The sequence below is a fragment of the Mesoplodon densirostris genome, chromosome 2 (assembly GCF_025265405.1).
Source record: "Mesoplodon densirostris isolate mMesDen1 chromosome 2, mMesDen1 primary haplotype, whole genome shotgun sequence".
In the NCBI taxonomy this organism is placed as follows: Eukaryota; Metazoa; Chordata; class Mammalia; order Artiodactyla; family Ziphiidae; genus Mesoplodon; species Mesoplodon densirostris.
Window position 1 is genome coordinate 52,127,745 of NC_082662.1, and position 17,029 is coordinate 52,144,773.

A 17,029-nucleotide genomic window follows, 5' to 3' on the forward strand; every position below is an offset into this window, starting at 1 on the left:
GGTGGAAGCAGGGAGGGCTAGACAATGGGGACCATTATTACAATCAGTCTACCACAGAGAGGGAGCTGGCCAGGGACTGTCGCATCAGTTTCTTTCCAAAATGATCTCTTTTGCTACCTTGACACCTGAATGAGTTTATCAGAAAGGTTTCCAGAGGTGAAGCCAGGCCCGTCCTTTGTCAGGACTAACTTCCCCACCATCAAAGGTGTTTAATAAGGAGCTGAATTCCGTGGTCATAGAAACATCACATGGGAGGAGGATGAGGCTCCTTCTAGCCTTGAGGAACAATATTTTCACATACTTTGCCCCTTTCTTTCCAGATCAGCAAAAACCCGATCTTTGTACCAGGAGTCTGGGGCCCTTATTTCTCAGCCATGGTCCCTGGGTTCTGGCTGAATGAAGGTGGCCAGAGCGTTACTGGAAAATTGGTAAGTTGACACTTCTTCGTATGGTCTTTAATGTTTTTACACCCTTGACTAGTCCATTTTGTCACATTCCCCGTATACCCAGGATCTGGAAGATTTGCAGACTCCTCCATCAGAAGAATTAACTTTCCTTAGCATAAAGTCTCACATATGGAGCATATGCAGCCTGTGTTTGCCAAAGGAATAAATGTTGATCCAGGCATTGATGACTAACCCATCTTCTCCCCTATCTTTCTTTCACATAACAACCCATTTTTCTCACGGCAACGGGAGTAATATTCTACTTTGTAAAAAGGACTATGTTAATCTCCAGCCAGAATCCTTCAGTGGTTCCCTGTGGCCCTTGGGACATAGCTCAGATAGTTTTCTGGGCACATCATTCCCTTTGTGGTCTGTCCCCTCCAGTCTCACCCATGTACTTGTCCCTAAGGCCAGATTGCCCTACTCCCAGCTTCCCCATGGCTCCTGTTATTCTACTTCTCTGTGCCTTTGTATATGCTTCTTTCCCTACTCGGAGAGTTCTTTATCACTTGCTAGTTTTACTTGATCTTTAAGATGTAACTCCAGTTCTTAGCACATTCTGGGATAATCTGCCTTTTCCAGAAATCTATGCACTCTTTAAAGCCATGGGTTATATCATACTTCTCTTTGTATTTAGCTCAGTGCCTGGTTCGTAGAAGGTGCTTGGAGAAAATGTGTTGAATTCATGGGGTCATCTCATAGGGAACCAGAAGATCTATAAAAGTGAGATGAGTACTATACCAGAGGTACAAGGCACAGAGTTCACACAAAGCTAGATTCAGGCATTCTTTGCAGGGGGAAAAGCATTTGTACTGCGCCTTAATGATAAATAGGGACCAACCAGACAAAGAAAGGGATATTCTTCTAGGTAAGAGAACTTGCATAGGAACAAAGACATGGGAGTGAAAAATAGCAAGGCATATTTGAGGGTAATTGCAGAATTTCAGTTGTGGCATAAGCTGTTCTTAGAAGAATGATTTACAATAAAAGTTAGAGAGCTGGGCAGGGACCAAACAGAAGAAGTCCCTGTAAAACATGCTAAGGAGTTGAACTTCAGGTAGTAGACCGCAGAGAATAGGTGAATGATTGGAATAGCGACGGGTGTTGTCAGATCTCTGTTATAAAAACTGGCTAGCAGCTGACAGGAAGAAGGCCTGAGGGTGCACGGCTGGATGAAGAGAGACCAGCTTTAATAGGTTAGTCCACAGACAAAAAGCCATGAGGACTTTGGCAGTAATGGACAGTGGCAATAATGACTGAGAATTGAGGTCAAGAGATCAGCAGACCTTGGAAGGATTAAATGTGGAAAGCAAGGGACATTAAGACCCAGGCTTAGGGCCTCCCTGGTGGCGCAGTGGTTGAGAGTCCGCCTGCCGATGCAGGGGATACGGGTTCGTGCCCCGGTCTGGGAGGATCCCATATGCCGCGGAGCGGCTGGGCCCGTGAGCCATGGCCGCTGGGCCTGCGCATCCGGAGCCTGTGCTCCGCAACGGGAGAGGCCACAACAGTGAGAGGCCCGCATACCGCAAAAAGAAAAAAAAAAAAAAAAGACCCAGGCTTAGTTACTCAGCCTCACATTCAGTATGTTGTATTGAAATCATCTGTTTATGGTCTGCTCCCCTACCAGCTCTTCTAAATGTCCAGCCAAATCAAAAGTGATCTGATCTCAAGCTGGATATGGATACAAATAACCATTAATTTTCCATTTCTTAGTGTGTTTCTCTTTTATTCTTAGCTGCCTCAAGTTCTCTCTCAAAGTTGATGCACGCGTAGGTGGGTGGCTGGATTCAAAGAGCATGTTTTGTGTCTTCACTCTTATGCCAGGCTGTAGAGATACATGAATTAGTCCCCCCATTAGTCCCTGGTTTTAAGGAGCTCATTGTCTAGTAGGGAAGCACAGTGAATATAAATTAAATAACATCTGATAGGTCTTAATAACCAATTAGACTTTTCTAGAAAAGTCAAGAAAAAGTCATCACTCTATGCCTAAGGTACAGTGGGATTGAAACTTTACAGTCTCCTATTTAAACTAGTGTCATGTATTTACACAACTTTCCACTTAAATATCCACTCCCTTTCTATGACACATAGAATACCCATTACTGAAACATAGCCCTTTTCAAGCCCACATCATGGTATAATTACCTTTAGGAGAGCCAGAAGTCATAACAGACACAACCCAGAGTCTTTTTTTAACAAGGATAACAATCCAGTAAACTAACTCTTTGTGCAGGATGCATTGTCCATGAAGTGTCCATCAACAGGTTTTCAGAGTTAGTTTACTAATTGACCATCTGTGTCAGTCTAGAAATGCTTTTACCAGTATTTGACTCAGAGTTGGCTCTGTTGCTATGGATATAAGCCATCTTTGCCCAAACATTATGATGTATCTTGGTGGACAAGAATTTGTTATGGCTGTTTCCTAAGCCTGAATTTAAATTTTTTAAAATGACCCTTTTCTGACCATCGATAAAATATTCATAATAGTCCACTATGGTTTTTGACAAGAATCATGGGGCTTTCTGGCCTTTATCTAGCTAGTTGATTTTGCATCATCAACCAGTGAAGTTGCATGTAGAGTTCCACTTAGGGCAGTTCTATGTATAGAGTTTCATTAGACATAGGAATGGGTATGACTGGCTTACCCATGGGTTACAAAAAACAAAATCTAAGGAAGTTGAGAAGTTAGCATAATGGGGCAAAATCTGAAACAAGAACAAAACAGACTGTCCAATAAATCATCAGTCCATAGAGGCCAAGCAAAGAGACAGAAACCACCTGTAAAATAAAGAGATATAAAAATAATAACAACGATGATGGTAATAATAATAACAACAATAATTGTACCTTATTGAGTACATTTTCCTGTGGGAAAGATTTATATATATATATATATATAAAATCGTGTTAATCCTTGAATGATACTCATAATAATCATAATGCCTAATATTTATTTTGAAGACTTATGTCCCAGTCTCAATTCCAAGAGCTTTTCATGTCCTATTTTATTTAATCCTCTGATACCCCTATAAGTTAGGTACCGTTATTATCCATATTTTACACATGAAGAACTGAAACTCAGGGTAGCAAGCACAGCCTGGAGAGATTCCTGATGCACTGTCAATGGCCTTTTTACCTGTTTCCGTTGGTACTCACCTTTCCTTTCCATTTACTTATTCCGGTTTATCACCGGTTTTACAGCCTATTGTCATCAAACAGAACACCGTAAGAGGAAGTTACATTGCTTTTATTCCGTGTTTCATATTTACATATTCTCTCATAAGCTGTGTCTGAAAGTGGCTGCTCCATTATTACATTGTCCAGAATATATTATAAACATGCAGTTGTAAATATATCATCTAAAGCAGAAGGGAAGAGATAGAAGAAGAAAAGGGAAGTAAAGAAGGGGAAAGAAGAGAGGGGAAAAAAAAAGAAACAAAATTTATCTAAACTCTAGATTTGGAAAAAAGATATTTTGTTTCATTTTTACAATTAAATACAGATCTTCCATCACAAAGCAAAATCCTTCATTCCAAGTATATGAATAGATTGGTACTTTAAAAAAAAAATCTCCATCTGGTTAACTTCAGGATGAAGAAAAAAAATAGGATAGGATCTTTTCTGGCTCTGGAGCCTTTGCAATTTCATCTGTCTGAGATTTGGGCTTGTTTTTCACTCATTTCAAGCTTGTGCTGCTGCTATTTATTTCCTCTTAGAAGGGCACATACCCCATTCCCATGGATGATTTACTTCAGTTCACCAAACACCCATCAAAGATTGTCTCGTGCTTGTTGATACACTCTCCAGAAAGTTTTGCAAAAACCATCACTTTTGCCCAGGCTTTTTCCACAGAGCACCAACTGGTACAGTCACTGTGTCCAGATGCTGAAGCTTATTTCCAACTGGACCTCAGCCATCCCTCTCTCCAAGCACTCTTCTCTGTCTTACTTGAAGTCGTTTTTATTGGGGGAGGCACTGGGTAAGAGAGCCTAAGACAGTTTCCTAAGCTGCCCCTATGGTGAAACTGGCTTTCTGGGACAATTGGGCTTGGTGGGGAATTACCTTTGAATTTTTTGAAGCCAGAATTTAAATTTATAAATTTGGGCCTCAGGGTCATAATGTTTGCAGGGTTCTAGCTCTTGAAGTTTTAGAATCGGTGCATTGCAAGTGCCTATCTGCCTCCTTCCTTATCACCAAAGCCCCTCAGCCTGGGGCTAGCCTCAGGGGGGTCAGCCAGCTCTTCCATATGAAGAGCTTGCCATGTACTCAGTGCTGTCCAGGTTAGAGGTATTGATGCCATCCCTTCATTTAGTCAGTCACTCTTTCCAGCATGTTACAGAGATTTCCTGAGGGATTACTCTGGGCCAGGCAAGAATATGGTCACACATGATTCCTGTCCTCCAGTGGCTTATCATCTAGTGGGAAAGTCGGATATGGAACTGACAATTATAATTTATTGTAGCACATAAAAGTAGATTGCACTACCCCTACAGCCGACTGGGAGAATCTGTTCTATGCTCAACACATTGAGGCCCTCATGAAGATTCAGGATTTCATCTGATCTTCACAGCATGTCTATGTGGTCAGTTTTACTAGTGACTAAGGCTCAGAACAATGAGGTAACTTGATCAAGCTCTTCACAGTTGTAAATGGGGAGTGCCTTGATTCAAACCCAAGTCAGCTACTGGAAGCCCCAGATCTTTCCAGAATTGAACCTGACTTTTATAGGGCTGCCTTTCTGAATTTTTCTTTCAGTTCTCTTATAGACTTCTTTGAGAAGCAATTATTGTATCAGTTAGTGTGACTTTCTTATCAAGTGTATTAAAGCACATATAGTTGGCAGGCTTTGTAAGGCCATGAGAGAGAAACTTATGTGTATCAGCCTTGACAAGATCTAGGTATATAGACTTAGGTGTGTCCCCAGCATCTCACATTAACTAATTGGAATGACTTCATGGATACAAAGACCAGCTCTGCATAAACAGATGCCTCCCTGTTCTCTCCTCCTGCCCAGGCTTTCACTGTATTTTTTGTACACCCACCTGGATTCCTGCACAGCTTCCTAATTACCTTACTCTTCCTATAAGGACACCAATTCTATCAGATTAGGGCCCCAACCTTATGATCTCATTTAACCTTAATTACCTCCTTAATGTCTCCATCTCCAAATGCAGTTGTATTGGGGGTTTGGCTTCAACATCTGAATTTTGAAAGGATACAATTCAGTCCATAACAGTCATACATATTTCAAAAAAGTTCTGAGAAACAAAGCATAATCTTTTGTGTTTACCTACATATTTACCATTTCCATTGTTTTTTTTATTTCTTTATGAAAATTTAAGCTTCCACCTGGTATTTCCCTTCAGCTTGAAGAACTTCCTTTAGCATTTCTTTAGTTGTTGCAGGTCTACTGGCAAACAAACAAACAAACAAAAACACACCTTCTTAGTTTTCTTTTTTTTCCTTCAACACTTAAAGATGTCAGTGTATTGTATTCTGGCACCATTGTGTCTTATGAGAAGTCAAACATCATTTGTTTTGTTCTTCCCCTATGTACAGTGTATTTTTTTCCTCTGGCTACTTTTAGATTTTCCCTTAATCTTAGTTTTTATTATGGTGTGCCCAGATATTGTGTTTTGGAAATTTATCCTTCCTCCCCCAGGTTTGCTATACTTCTTGAATTCCTGTCTTTCACCAAGTTTGGGAAATCTTTAGCATGTATATGTTTAAATGTCTTTTCTGCCCTATTTGCTCTTACTCCTCCTACTGTGACTCCAATTACACATTTTTAAGACCTTTGGCTATTGTCCCATAGCCCCTGAGGGCTTTGGGGTTTTTTTATTCCCCCCAATATTCCTCTCTCTTTCTCTGTCTGTCTCTCTCCCTCTCTCTCTCAATTAGACACTCTCTATTGGTCTTTTTTCAAGTTCATTGACTCTTCTGTCTGCAATCTCCAACCAGCTCATGGACCCATACATTTCAGATATTTATCAATACAAGAATTTCTACTTTTTAATCGTTTCCATTTCTTTGCCATTTCCTATCTGTTTATTAGTTATGAGAGTGTTATCCTTTACATCCTTAAGCATTGTTAAATTACTAGCTTTAAAATTCTTGTCTTCTAATTTTAACATCTGTGTTATCTCAGGGTTATTGTCCATTAAATGGCCATTCTCTTAAGTAAGAATTACATTTTCCTGTTTCTTCATATGTCTAGTAATTTTGACTCATATCTTGAACATTATAATTGATGTATTGTAGAGACAGTGGATTATTCTTATTTCTCTGAAGAGTATTTTTTTTAAGCAGGTAATTTAATGACAACTCAAACACCAAGTTTTGTCTCTCCTTTGTTGAGTTCTTTAAGCCTTAGTTGGGCTACTTATTATGTAATTCAGAGATCATCCAGAGATTAAGGTAACCTTTATGCATAGTGTTGAGCTCCCTTTCTATGTCTCTCTCCTTTCTGAGATCTCCCTACCTTTTATTTTCTAGTTGCTATGGTGGCCTTGAACTCTGACCTCTCATTTCTTAGCTATGAAGACTGCATATTTCTGTCTATCTGAGTATTAGCTGTCCTGCATGGCACTGATTAGGGCCTGCCCTCAGGCAAAAATCTGTAAAATCAAGAAACACATATAAAACTGTTTTTTCCTTCAATGTGTCTATTCCTTCTCAGTTTCTACCTGGCTTTGGTCACTTTCCAGTATCTTCAGAGAATTGTTTGATATATTTTGATCAGCATTTATAATTGTTATCTGGGAAAGAATTCATATGATAAGAACTATTTAGCCATTTCAAGAAGTGGAACTGGGCAGAGGGGTGGTGGTGGTGGGATGAATTGGGAGATTGGGATTGACATGTATACACTAATATGTATAAAATAGATAACTAATAAGAACGTGCTGTATAAAAATAATAAAATAAAACTTTTTTAAAAAAGAAAAATATTTCAGATGTGGAAAAAACAATATACTGGCTTCAGAATTTTTAAAAAGGCAAAATTAAAATGAATAAACATTTAATCAAAAGTCTCCAAAAAAAGAAGTGGGGCTTCCCTGGTAGCGCAGTGGTTGAGAGTCCACCTGCCGATGCAAGGGACACGGGTTCGTGCCCCGGTCCGGGAAGATCCCACATGCCGGATAGCGGCTGGGCCCGTGAGCCATGGCTGCTGAACCTGCACATCTAGAGCCTGCGCTCTGCCACGGGAGAGGCCACAACAGTGAGAGGCCCGCGTACCGCAAAAAAAAAAAAGAAGTGGAACTCCTGAATGATTTCTTTTAAAGCAAATAAGAAAATAAGATTACGTTTCTTCCCTAATTAAAAGCCTTCTGTTGCCCATCTGTATGTCTTCTTTAGAAAAATGTCTATTTAGGTCTTCTGCCCATTTTTGGATTGGGTTGTTTGCTTTTTTGATATTGAGTTTTATGAGCTATTTGCATATTTTGGAGACTAATCCCTTATTGGTCACAACATTTGCAAATATTTTCTCCCATTCTGTAGGTTGTCTTTTTGTTTTGTTGATGGTTTCCTTTGCTGTGCAAAGGCTTTGAAGTTTGATTAGGTCCCATTTGTTTATTTTTGCTTTTATTTCTTTTGCCTTGAGAGACTGATCTAAGAAAATGTATTGCTACGATTTATGTCAAAGAATGCCTATGTCCTCTTCTAGGATTTTTATGGTGTCATGTTTTACATTTAGGTCTTTAAACCATTTTGAGTTTATTTTTGTATATGGTGTGAGGGCGTGTTCCAGTTTCACTGCAGTCAGAATAGCTATCATCAAAAAGTCTACAAATAATAAATGCTGTAGAGGGTGTGGAGAAAAGGGAACCCTCATACACTGTTGGTGGGAATGTATTTAAATTGGTGCAGCCATTATGGAAAATAGTATGGAGGTTCCTTAAAAAGCTAAAAATAGAGCTACCATATGATTTAGCAATCCCACTCCTGGGTATGTATCCAGAAAAAAGAAAACTCTAATTCAAAAAGATACATGCACCCCAATGTTCATAGCAGCACTATTTACAATAGCCAAGACATGGAAACCACCCAAGTGCCCATCAACAGGTGATTGGCTTAAAAAGATGTGGGATATATATATATATATATATATATATATATATATATATATATATATATATATATAATGGAATATTACTCAGTCATAAAAAAGAATGAAATATTGCCATTTGCAGCAACATGGATGGACCCAGAAAATATTATACTTAGTGAAGTAAATCAGACAGAGAAAAGCAAATACTATATCACTTATATGTAGAATCTAAAAAATAATGCAAATTAATATATATGAAAAATATAAACAGACTCCCAGACATAGAAAACAAAGTTATGACTACCAAAGTTATGGAGGGAGGGACAAATTAGGAGTATGGCATTAACAGATACAAACTACTATAACCTAAAATAGATAAGCAACAAGGATTTACTGTATAACACAGGAACTATATTCAATCCTTGTAATAACCTATAATGGAATATAATCAGAAAAAAATAACTGAATGACTATGCTGTAAACCTGAAACTGAAAAAATACTGTAAATCAACTGTACTTCAATTTAAAAAAATCTTTCTGTATCCTCTCATTGTACTTAGAATAAAATCTAAAGCCTTTGCCATGGCCTGCTTGATTTTCTCCACTTTCTACCTCTCTATCCTCATTTTATACAAGTTTCCTACTTACTTACTCCAGTCTAGTCTCACTGGACTCCTGTCAGTTCCTAGGACATATGAAGCTCTTTGCTACTACAGAATCTTTGCATTTGTCATTCTCTTTACTTGGAAATTGTTGTTTCTTTTCTTTCTTTTTTTTTTTTTTTCCATGTCATAGCTTAAATTTCACCCTCAGGTCTTTCCTGAACCCTCTATCTAAAATCAGTTTTCATATTACAGTAACTTATCTATTTCCCTCAAAGAACTAATCACTATCTTTAATTATTATATGTATTTTTGACTCTATATGTCAATAGAATATAATCTGAGTGGACAGAAAGTACACCTACCTTAATTGCTACTGAATCCCCTGTGCTTACTGACTATGACCAGAACAGAGTAGGTGTTCAATTATCATTCATCAAATCTATAAAACCATATCAGGCTAGACTATATTTGAATTTTGGGATACCCATTTTCCCTTCATAAGGCAGAGCTTTGTGAAAGCGACGACTTCTATTTGTCTTTGTACCCTGAATTATTAGAATGATGCCTAGCACAAAGTAGACATATATCACATTAGTTTCATGAATAAGTGAACTAACAAACTGTAAAAATGAACAAAGCCACCAATTTTGATGGTGAATGAAATTGACTAAACTAGCCCTGCATTAAATCAGAATTGATCAACTTGTAAGAGAAATTGTCCTATGTAAAGCTTATATTAAAGTTGTAAAAAAAAAAAAAAGAACACAAAACACATAGTTTATATTTTCCTCTCAGGAATGTTTGTTGTTCCTAGGAACTGTTCAGTATTGAAACTCGCAGTCCTTTCCAGCAGTATAAAAAAAATTGTCTAGATTGGGCTTGCTTCTTTCATTAGATTTTCGTGAGAATCTCAAAGCTGGGAAAAATCAGGCAAAATGTTTATGCTTTGAGATAAGAAGATTAGGTAAGCAAAGAGTTGAAATAGCTTAGATGAATAAGTGACATTACAGGTAAATACAAAGCAGTTGTCACAAGTGATGAACATTGCTCTGAGCCTAATGATTGTTTTACCTGTAAAGAAGGAAAAAGACAGCCTCAAGACTAATAGATAGTCTTTGTGGCACAGTGATTAAGAACCCGCCTGCCAATGCAGGGGACACAGGTTCAAGCCCTGGTCCAGGAAGACCCCACATGTCCCAGAGCAACTAAGCCCATGTGCCACAACTACTGAGCCTGTGCTCTAGAGCCCACAAGCCACAACTGCTGAGCCCATGAACCACAACTACTGAGCCCGTGTGCCTAGAGCCCATGCTCCACAACAAGAGAAGCCACTGCAATTAGAAGCCCGCGCACCGCAACGAAGAATAGCTGCCCCCCCACCGCTGCAACTAGAGAAAGCCCGCGTGCAGCAGCAAAGACCCAACGCAGCCAAAAATAAATAAATAAATACAATTTTTAAAAAAGAGCAGATTGCTCCATCTCCTATTAAAAAAAAAAAGGCTAATAGATAAAACTGATTTTAATAGAGAAAAACCCATCAAGCAATAAGATAGCTTTGTCTTAGCAAAATGATCATGGATGGGCCTCCCTGGTGGCGCAAGTGGTTGAGAGTCCGCCTGCCGATGCAGGGGATACGGGTTCGTGCCCCGGTCTGGGAGGATCCCATGTGCCGCGGAGCGGCTGGGCCCGTGAGCCATGGCCGCTGAGCCTGCCCGTCCGGAGCCTGTGCTCCGCAACGGGGGAGGCCACAACAGTGAGAGGCCCGCATACCGCAAAAAAAAAAAAAAAAAAAAAAAAAAAATGATCATGGAACCTAAAATTCTTAAATATAAAATTTGCCTTTGTGATGTGTTTTTCATGCCTGTAAACTCTTTTCCAACGGTTTTGCTATCTCAGGCGGTGCAATTCTCTGTGTAATTTTACAAACTCTTGCCTATTTGTCATATTAACTTATTCAGTGTTTTAGAGAGAGAATTAGAAATGGTCTTGTCCAAGGTCATGCCCTGAGCCAGAGTTGAGCTCAGGTCTCAGGAGTCCTTGTCTGCATTCTCTCCGTCATATCAAGGGTCAAGAAACGTAAATGCTTAAAGGAGTCAAACAGACAGCATAAATGAATAAACAGACCAGGCAAAGAGGTATTTTTTACTTCTACAGAGAAGTTTCTTTTTTCAGCTCTCAGTACTCTTGGGCTGAATTCCATGTTCCCTCCTTTGACAGAGAGACGGGCATAGAGAAATAGATTGCTACTACAAGTAAAACATTAGTGCCATCATGACGATAAATTGAGTGGTGGTGCCTCTCACAAACTGGAGGGTGCAGGCCTGTCTGAAGGGATCAGTCACCACTCAGCTCCAGCTGACCCTTGCCATGGGGGAATACGGTGACCCAGTGTTTTACATTCACCAGTTCTTCAAGAGAAACCAAAATCTGGACTTAAAGTGAAATCTCCCAGTTTTAAAATATTGGCTTATTTTAAAACACATTATATATCCCACGTAAAATACATCTGTGGTCCAGATGCCACCTCATACTACCCATGTATGATCTCTGTGTTATACTGTATTGCATTTCTATTTTTCCCATGTTCCAAATGCAGGTGCCACCTTAATAAGGAAATGCCAGAAAATCCCCACAATTCTAGTTATGTATTGTGAGATGGCCTTTTCCTCTTGATCCTGACCTGAAAGCCATCCTGAAGAAGATCTGACTCCACTCAGCTTAAGCTTCCTACCTATCCAAATAGTTTGTAGCCTTTTCTGCCTACTCCTACAGCTGCCAGCTCTCAGCTGAAACCTCAGAAGATGGAGGAAACAAGAAAAGAGTCATAGAGTCAGGATAGTTCTGTCTATATATTTCTAAGGCAGCCACTTGGCAAATATAGTTATTGTGGTCACACTTGTTATTTCATTGGGAAACAAATAACCACTTAATGGGACACTGTGATCTTCTATACTGTGCTAAATGCATTAGAGAACGAAGTAGAAAGATCAACCCTTGGAACAGGCACTCCAGGCTTTTGAAATGAGTACTCAGTTATTTGACAAACTGGCTCCTTCTTTGTTAATCAGGGTGGGCCTTTGCCATCAGATGCTGTGAGGAAAAAAAAAACAAAAAAAAAACTGCAGCTGACCTTTTAAGATCTTGTTCTTCCAACCATTTTTACTCTTTTGGTAGTACTTCCTTCTCTTTAATAATAGGTGTTACGATCTAAAAGCCACCTGTATATCACTCACTGCAACCTTCCCTGCAAAGCAAATTTTACTGTCCACGTTTTACAGTTGTAAGAGAAGAGGCTCTGAGAGGTCAAGTAACTTAGGTAGCAGAGAATATAAGTATAGACCATGAGTTTTGAACCTAAGTCTGTTTCCAAAGCCCATGTTTTCAGCTAGTGTCTTAAAATGTAGATTTTATTATTATTCAGGTATGATGAGGCCAGCAGATCAGGAGATGATTGCCACTGAAAGGATAGTTTGTTACTCACAGTTCTCAAGAAGAGGGGGCTGGCTAAACCATGCAGGGCCAAATGGGAAACACTAAGGTTGTCCCTAGTTGTCTGGTACCTGGCTCTGGGGTGATTAGAGCAGGGAAATAGAGGAGGTGTGCTCTGTATTAGTTAGTTTGCATATGAAAGGCATGCTCACAGGCCATTGGAGTCCTTTACTATCTCTAGGAATGGGCTAGCCTTGGAAAGGGCAGTCTCTCCAGGGTCAACAGGGCCCCAGATCCCAAAGCATCACAAGTACAGAAAAATAAAAAGACATGATTAAAATGACCACATTTCCTTTTCTTAGACCCAGAAGTTCAAAGTCATCCTTTCACTCTGATTTTCTTATGCTCTGTAACTATTCAGTCACTAAGTTTTGTTTTATTTTCTTCAAAATGTGTCTCATTCATTCTTTCGTGATGCTAGGCATTGTAGGCACTGAAGAATGGGAAATAATGAGGCTTTTGATTTAAAAGAGCTCAGAGCGTAAGGTAAGAGATAGACATATAAACTAATAGTTATTGAAGAACTTGGTAAATGCTGCAATAGAGCAAGGACAGGGGACATTCGTGCCTTGTATTCCCAATGTCAGCCTCTGAGCCCTGTCTGTGTTTCCTACCCTCTGTGCCTAGTCATCTCCCCATTGTACATACCCTACTGGGTTAATTTTCCTTAACTTGTCATTATTTTGCTCCACAAATCGAAATAATTTCCTGTGGCCTACAATTCAGTAAAACAATAGTCACTTATCTGACTTTTAAGAACCACTGTGTGTCCATACCCTCCTCATGCATCCATATTTTCACCACTTTATTTATTCTCTAATTTAACATACAGTTACCCTCTGACCAATGTGTGCCCCACACAAACAGACACAAATATAAAGCGTGGTAAGTGCTCCCAAGAAGTACATGGTATTCTGTGGGCATGTGGTCCATTATGGTTTGTACATCCCACATTTATCCAACAAATACTTATTGAGCATCTATGATATGCCAGTCTCAGGGCTAGACCAGTCTTCTTACTGTCTATACCCAGATTTGTCTTCCATCTTCATATCTCTACTCATCACAGCCTCCTTTCTGGTATCCCTTGCCTCTAGCCCTTTACTCCTCCAAACTGCCTGTTCTTGGCAATTATTATATATACAACTATATAATAATTGCCAAATATTATATATACAACTATACAGTAATTGCCAAATTATTGACTTCTTGCTTTATGCTGTTGTATGTATTTCTTATTTTCCACTCTATCCCAGAGCCTAGTCCCAGTACCTGGTGTATTAGGCTTTTGGTAAATACCAAATAACTGCATTCATGCATGTGGGACACATGCTAGCTTCTGTGCTTCCTCCAGGAAGCTCATTTAAATCTCCCTTCTCTGACCTCCTAAAGCACTTCCCATAGAAACTAGCATCATATCAAGTAATGGCTTTAATTATCCATTATTGATGCCAGTGGCTTCATTGTGATGCTCCGACTGGATTGCAAACTCTTTAAGGTCCAAACTATGCCTCATTGCAGTAACCCAAAACTGAACCTTCAGCAAGTAAATATTCAAAACCTGGATGATTTTCTTTCCATTGAAATCACCACTTGCTTTGGTATTATCTTGACACATTTCTACACAAATGGAATTTGACAACTTATACCTGGAAGTTGAGTAGACAATGTGACATGGTAGTTAAGACCAAGGACTTTAGATACAGAGAGACCTCAGTTTGAGACCTAGATCTGTCACTTACTCCCCTATGACCTTAGGCAAGTTACTTAATCTCTTCTAGTCCTGGTTTTCTCATCTCCATGGTGGCTAATAGTATCTTCTTCATGGGAATGTTATAAGAAATAAATGAGATAATGTATGTAAAATGCATAGCTTAGTATTGGTATATGGTAAATGAGTCAATAAATTTTAGGTGATATCATTTATTCTGTTGTTGGCATTATGGTAGGCATGCTCTGTGTCGCAGAAATCCTGTTTTAAAAGGAGACTAGGACGGGGTAAGGGGGAGAGGAGGTCGCTGAAGCTCAGAGCAGTTAAGTGACTTGCACAAAGTCACATAGCTAGTTAGTATCCGAGCCAGAACACAGACCCAGCCTCGGTGACTCCAGAACAAAAATCTCGTCCTCTTTACACAGACCTGATGTTCAGGAAGCATGCTCAGAGAAACTATCTCCATGAGGCCACAATAACCCGTCTGTTCGTAGTTTGAATGAAAATAAATAGATCAGAATGGTTGTTTTGGAGATTCATGTAAACGTTGAGACAATACACAGATGAGGTTCAACTCAAGCCCATTGTTGGGTGTGTTTTAGCAAGCAGAGTCACAGCATGGGGAAACACATCCCTTCCTGATGCATAGTGCATATTATTTTGTTTAGAGCCACCGAGTGGATTAAGGAATAAATCCTAGATGCGGAATTTCAAATGAAAAGATGGTTGTCTGCAGAGCTTAGACATTTCTGTCCTTGGAGAGCTCTGTCCCAGTTTCCCATGCGATAACTTCTCAGTCAGGGGAGATTCTCTTGACAGCTCTGGGACAACTCTTTTTTGTGTTTTTTAAACTGGGACTCCCTCCTCCTAGACTCTTTCACTCAACTTCTCCATTAGTAAGACACAGAGAATAATTCAAGGTCTGACATTGCCCTGGGGTAACAGCATGGGGTAACCGGAGGGGGACATGATGTCATCCAGAGGTCAGTGCTTTTAACACCCAGGCCGGCCCCCCTCTACCTCATTTACCCTGAGTTACACCTCCTTCTCATGCCTCTGTCAAACCTCATTCTTGGACCTAATACTACCTGCTGCTACCAGTTCAGCCTTGGGAGTTTCTTTTCCTGCTGTTCTTCTCTTTAAACTTCTTTGTTTTATAAATCCAAGAGGCCAGCAGTTGGTTAAACAAAGCTAGATTTCTGAAAGAGCTGAGACACTCTTGCTGAGTTAGCATTTTAATATTCTTGGATCCTCTGTAGACAAAGAATTGAAAGAAACAGACATTTTAATATATCTTCTTCTGGCTTTAACATAGACTAGAGAAGCTATAAAATTGACCCATCTCTCTTGTTTTTCAGATAGATCACATGGTGCAGGGCCATGCTGCCTTCCCTGAACTACAAGCCAAGGCCACAGCCAGGTAACAGCTCTCTCTGTTCTCTGCAGTTTTCCATGCCCGACCACATTAGGGGCACTGACTTTAGACAGCTGCATGATTTTCAGATCCGGTGAGCAATGAAAATGCCTGGCAGTACTTGGTTATAAGATAGTCATCTGGATGATCCAGGACATACATGTATTAATTTTCAAAACAATCTAACAGAATTCACAAAAAAAACTAGAGATCCTCCAAGAATATGCCAGTAATCATGGTTGAGAAGCTCTGACATAAAAGAAAGAGCATGGATTTTTTGAGTCAGAGTTTCTTGGATTCAACTCCAGTTTTTCTCCCTAATAACTATGTGACCTTGGGCAAGTTATTCAACGCCTGTCTTTTCATCTGTGAAACAGGATAGTAACTGATAGGAGTGATTTCTAGAATATATTGTTAAGTGCAGAAAGCAGAGTATTTTATTTATTTATTTATTTATTTATTTATTTACTATTTTTTTGGCTATGTTAGGTCTTTGTTGATGCACGCAGGCTTTCTCTAGTTGTGGTGGGCAGGGGCTACTCTTTTTTTTTTTTGCTGTACGCGGGCCTCTCACTGTTGTGGCCTCTCCTGCTGCGGAGCACAGGCTCCGGATGCGTAGGCTCAGCGGCCATGGCTCACGGGCCCAGCCGCTCCGCGGCACGTGGGATCCTCCCAGACCGGGACACGAACACGTGTCCCCTGCATCCGCAGATGGACTCTCAACCACTGCGCCACCAGGGAAGCCCAACGGGGGCTACTCTTCATTGTGGTACGTGGGCTTCTCATTGTGGTGGCTTCTCTTGTTGCGGAACACGAGCCCTAGGTGCGTGGGCTTCAGTAGTTGCGGCACACGAGCTTAGTTGCTCCTCAGCATATGGGTTCTTCCCTCACCAGGGTTCGAATCCATGTCCCCTGCGTTGGCAGGTGGATTCTTAACCACTGCACCACCAGGGAAGTCCATAAAGGAGTGTTTATAATATATTCTTTTTTATGTAAAAAGGTGATATAAGAAAATATATGTGTATCTACTCATTTATGCAAAAGAAATATAGGGAAGTTAAACAAGAAACTAATGAGATTGTTACCTATAGGAGGTGGGGTAGGAATGGGATGGAAATAATGGGGAAATGGGAACAGGGTAGTAGGAGGGAGCGACACTTCTTTGAATATACCTGTTTATACAACTCATACTCTTAGAATCATGATGATGCTTCATGTCCCCCTGAAAATAAATAAAGGATAGATAGATAGATAGATGGATGGATAGCTGGATGGATGTGTGTGGTGGGGGTGAAATACAAACAGTGAAAA

General features: G+C 39.9%; 1 protein-coding gene across 7 annotated transcripts in view; it reads left to right on the plus strand.

Annotated features, from left to right (window-relative positions):
• The window catches only part of FGGY (FGGY carbohydrate kinase domain containing), a 430,315-nt gene that overhangs the window by 290,867 nt on the left and 122,419 nt on the right, over window positions 1-17,029 (plus strand). For all 7 annotated transcript variants that reach the window (XM_060089872.1, XM_060089875.1, XM_060089874.1 and 4 more), the window contains 2 exons: window positions 321-428; window positions 15,663-15,724. In XM_060089872.1, coding sequence (XP_059945855.1) covers window positions 321-428; window positions 15,663-15,724 — 170 coding nt within the window. The remainder of the gene's footprint in view (window positions 1-320; window positions 429-15,662; window positions 15,725-17,029) is intronic.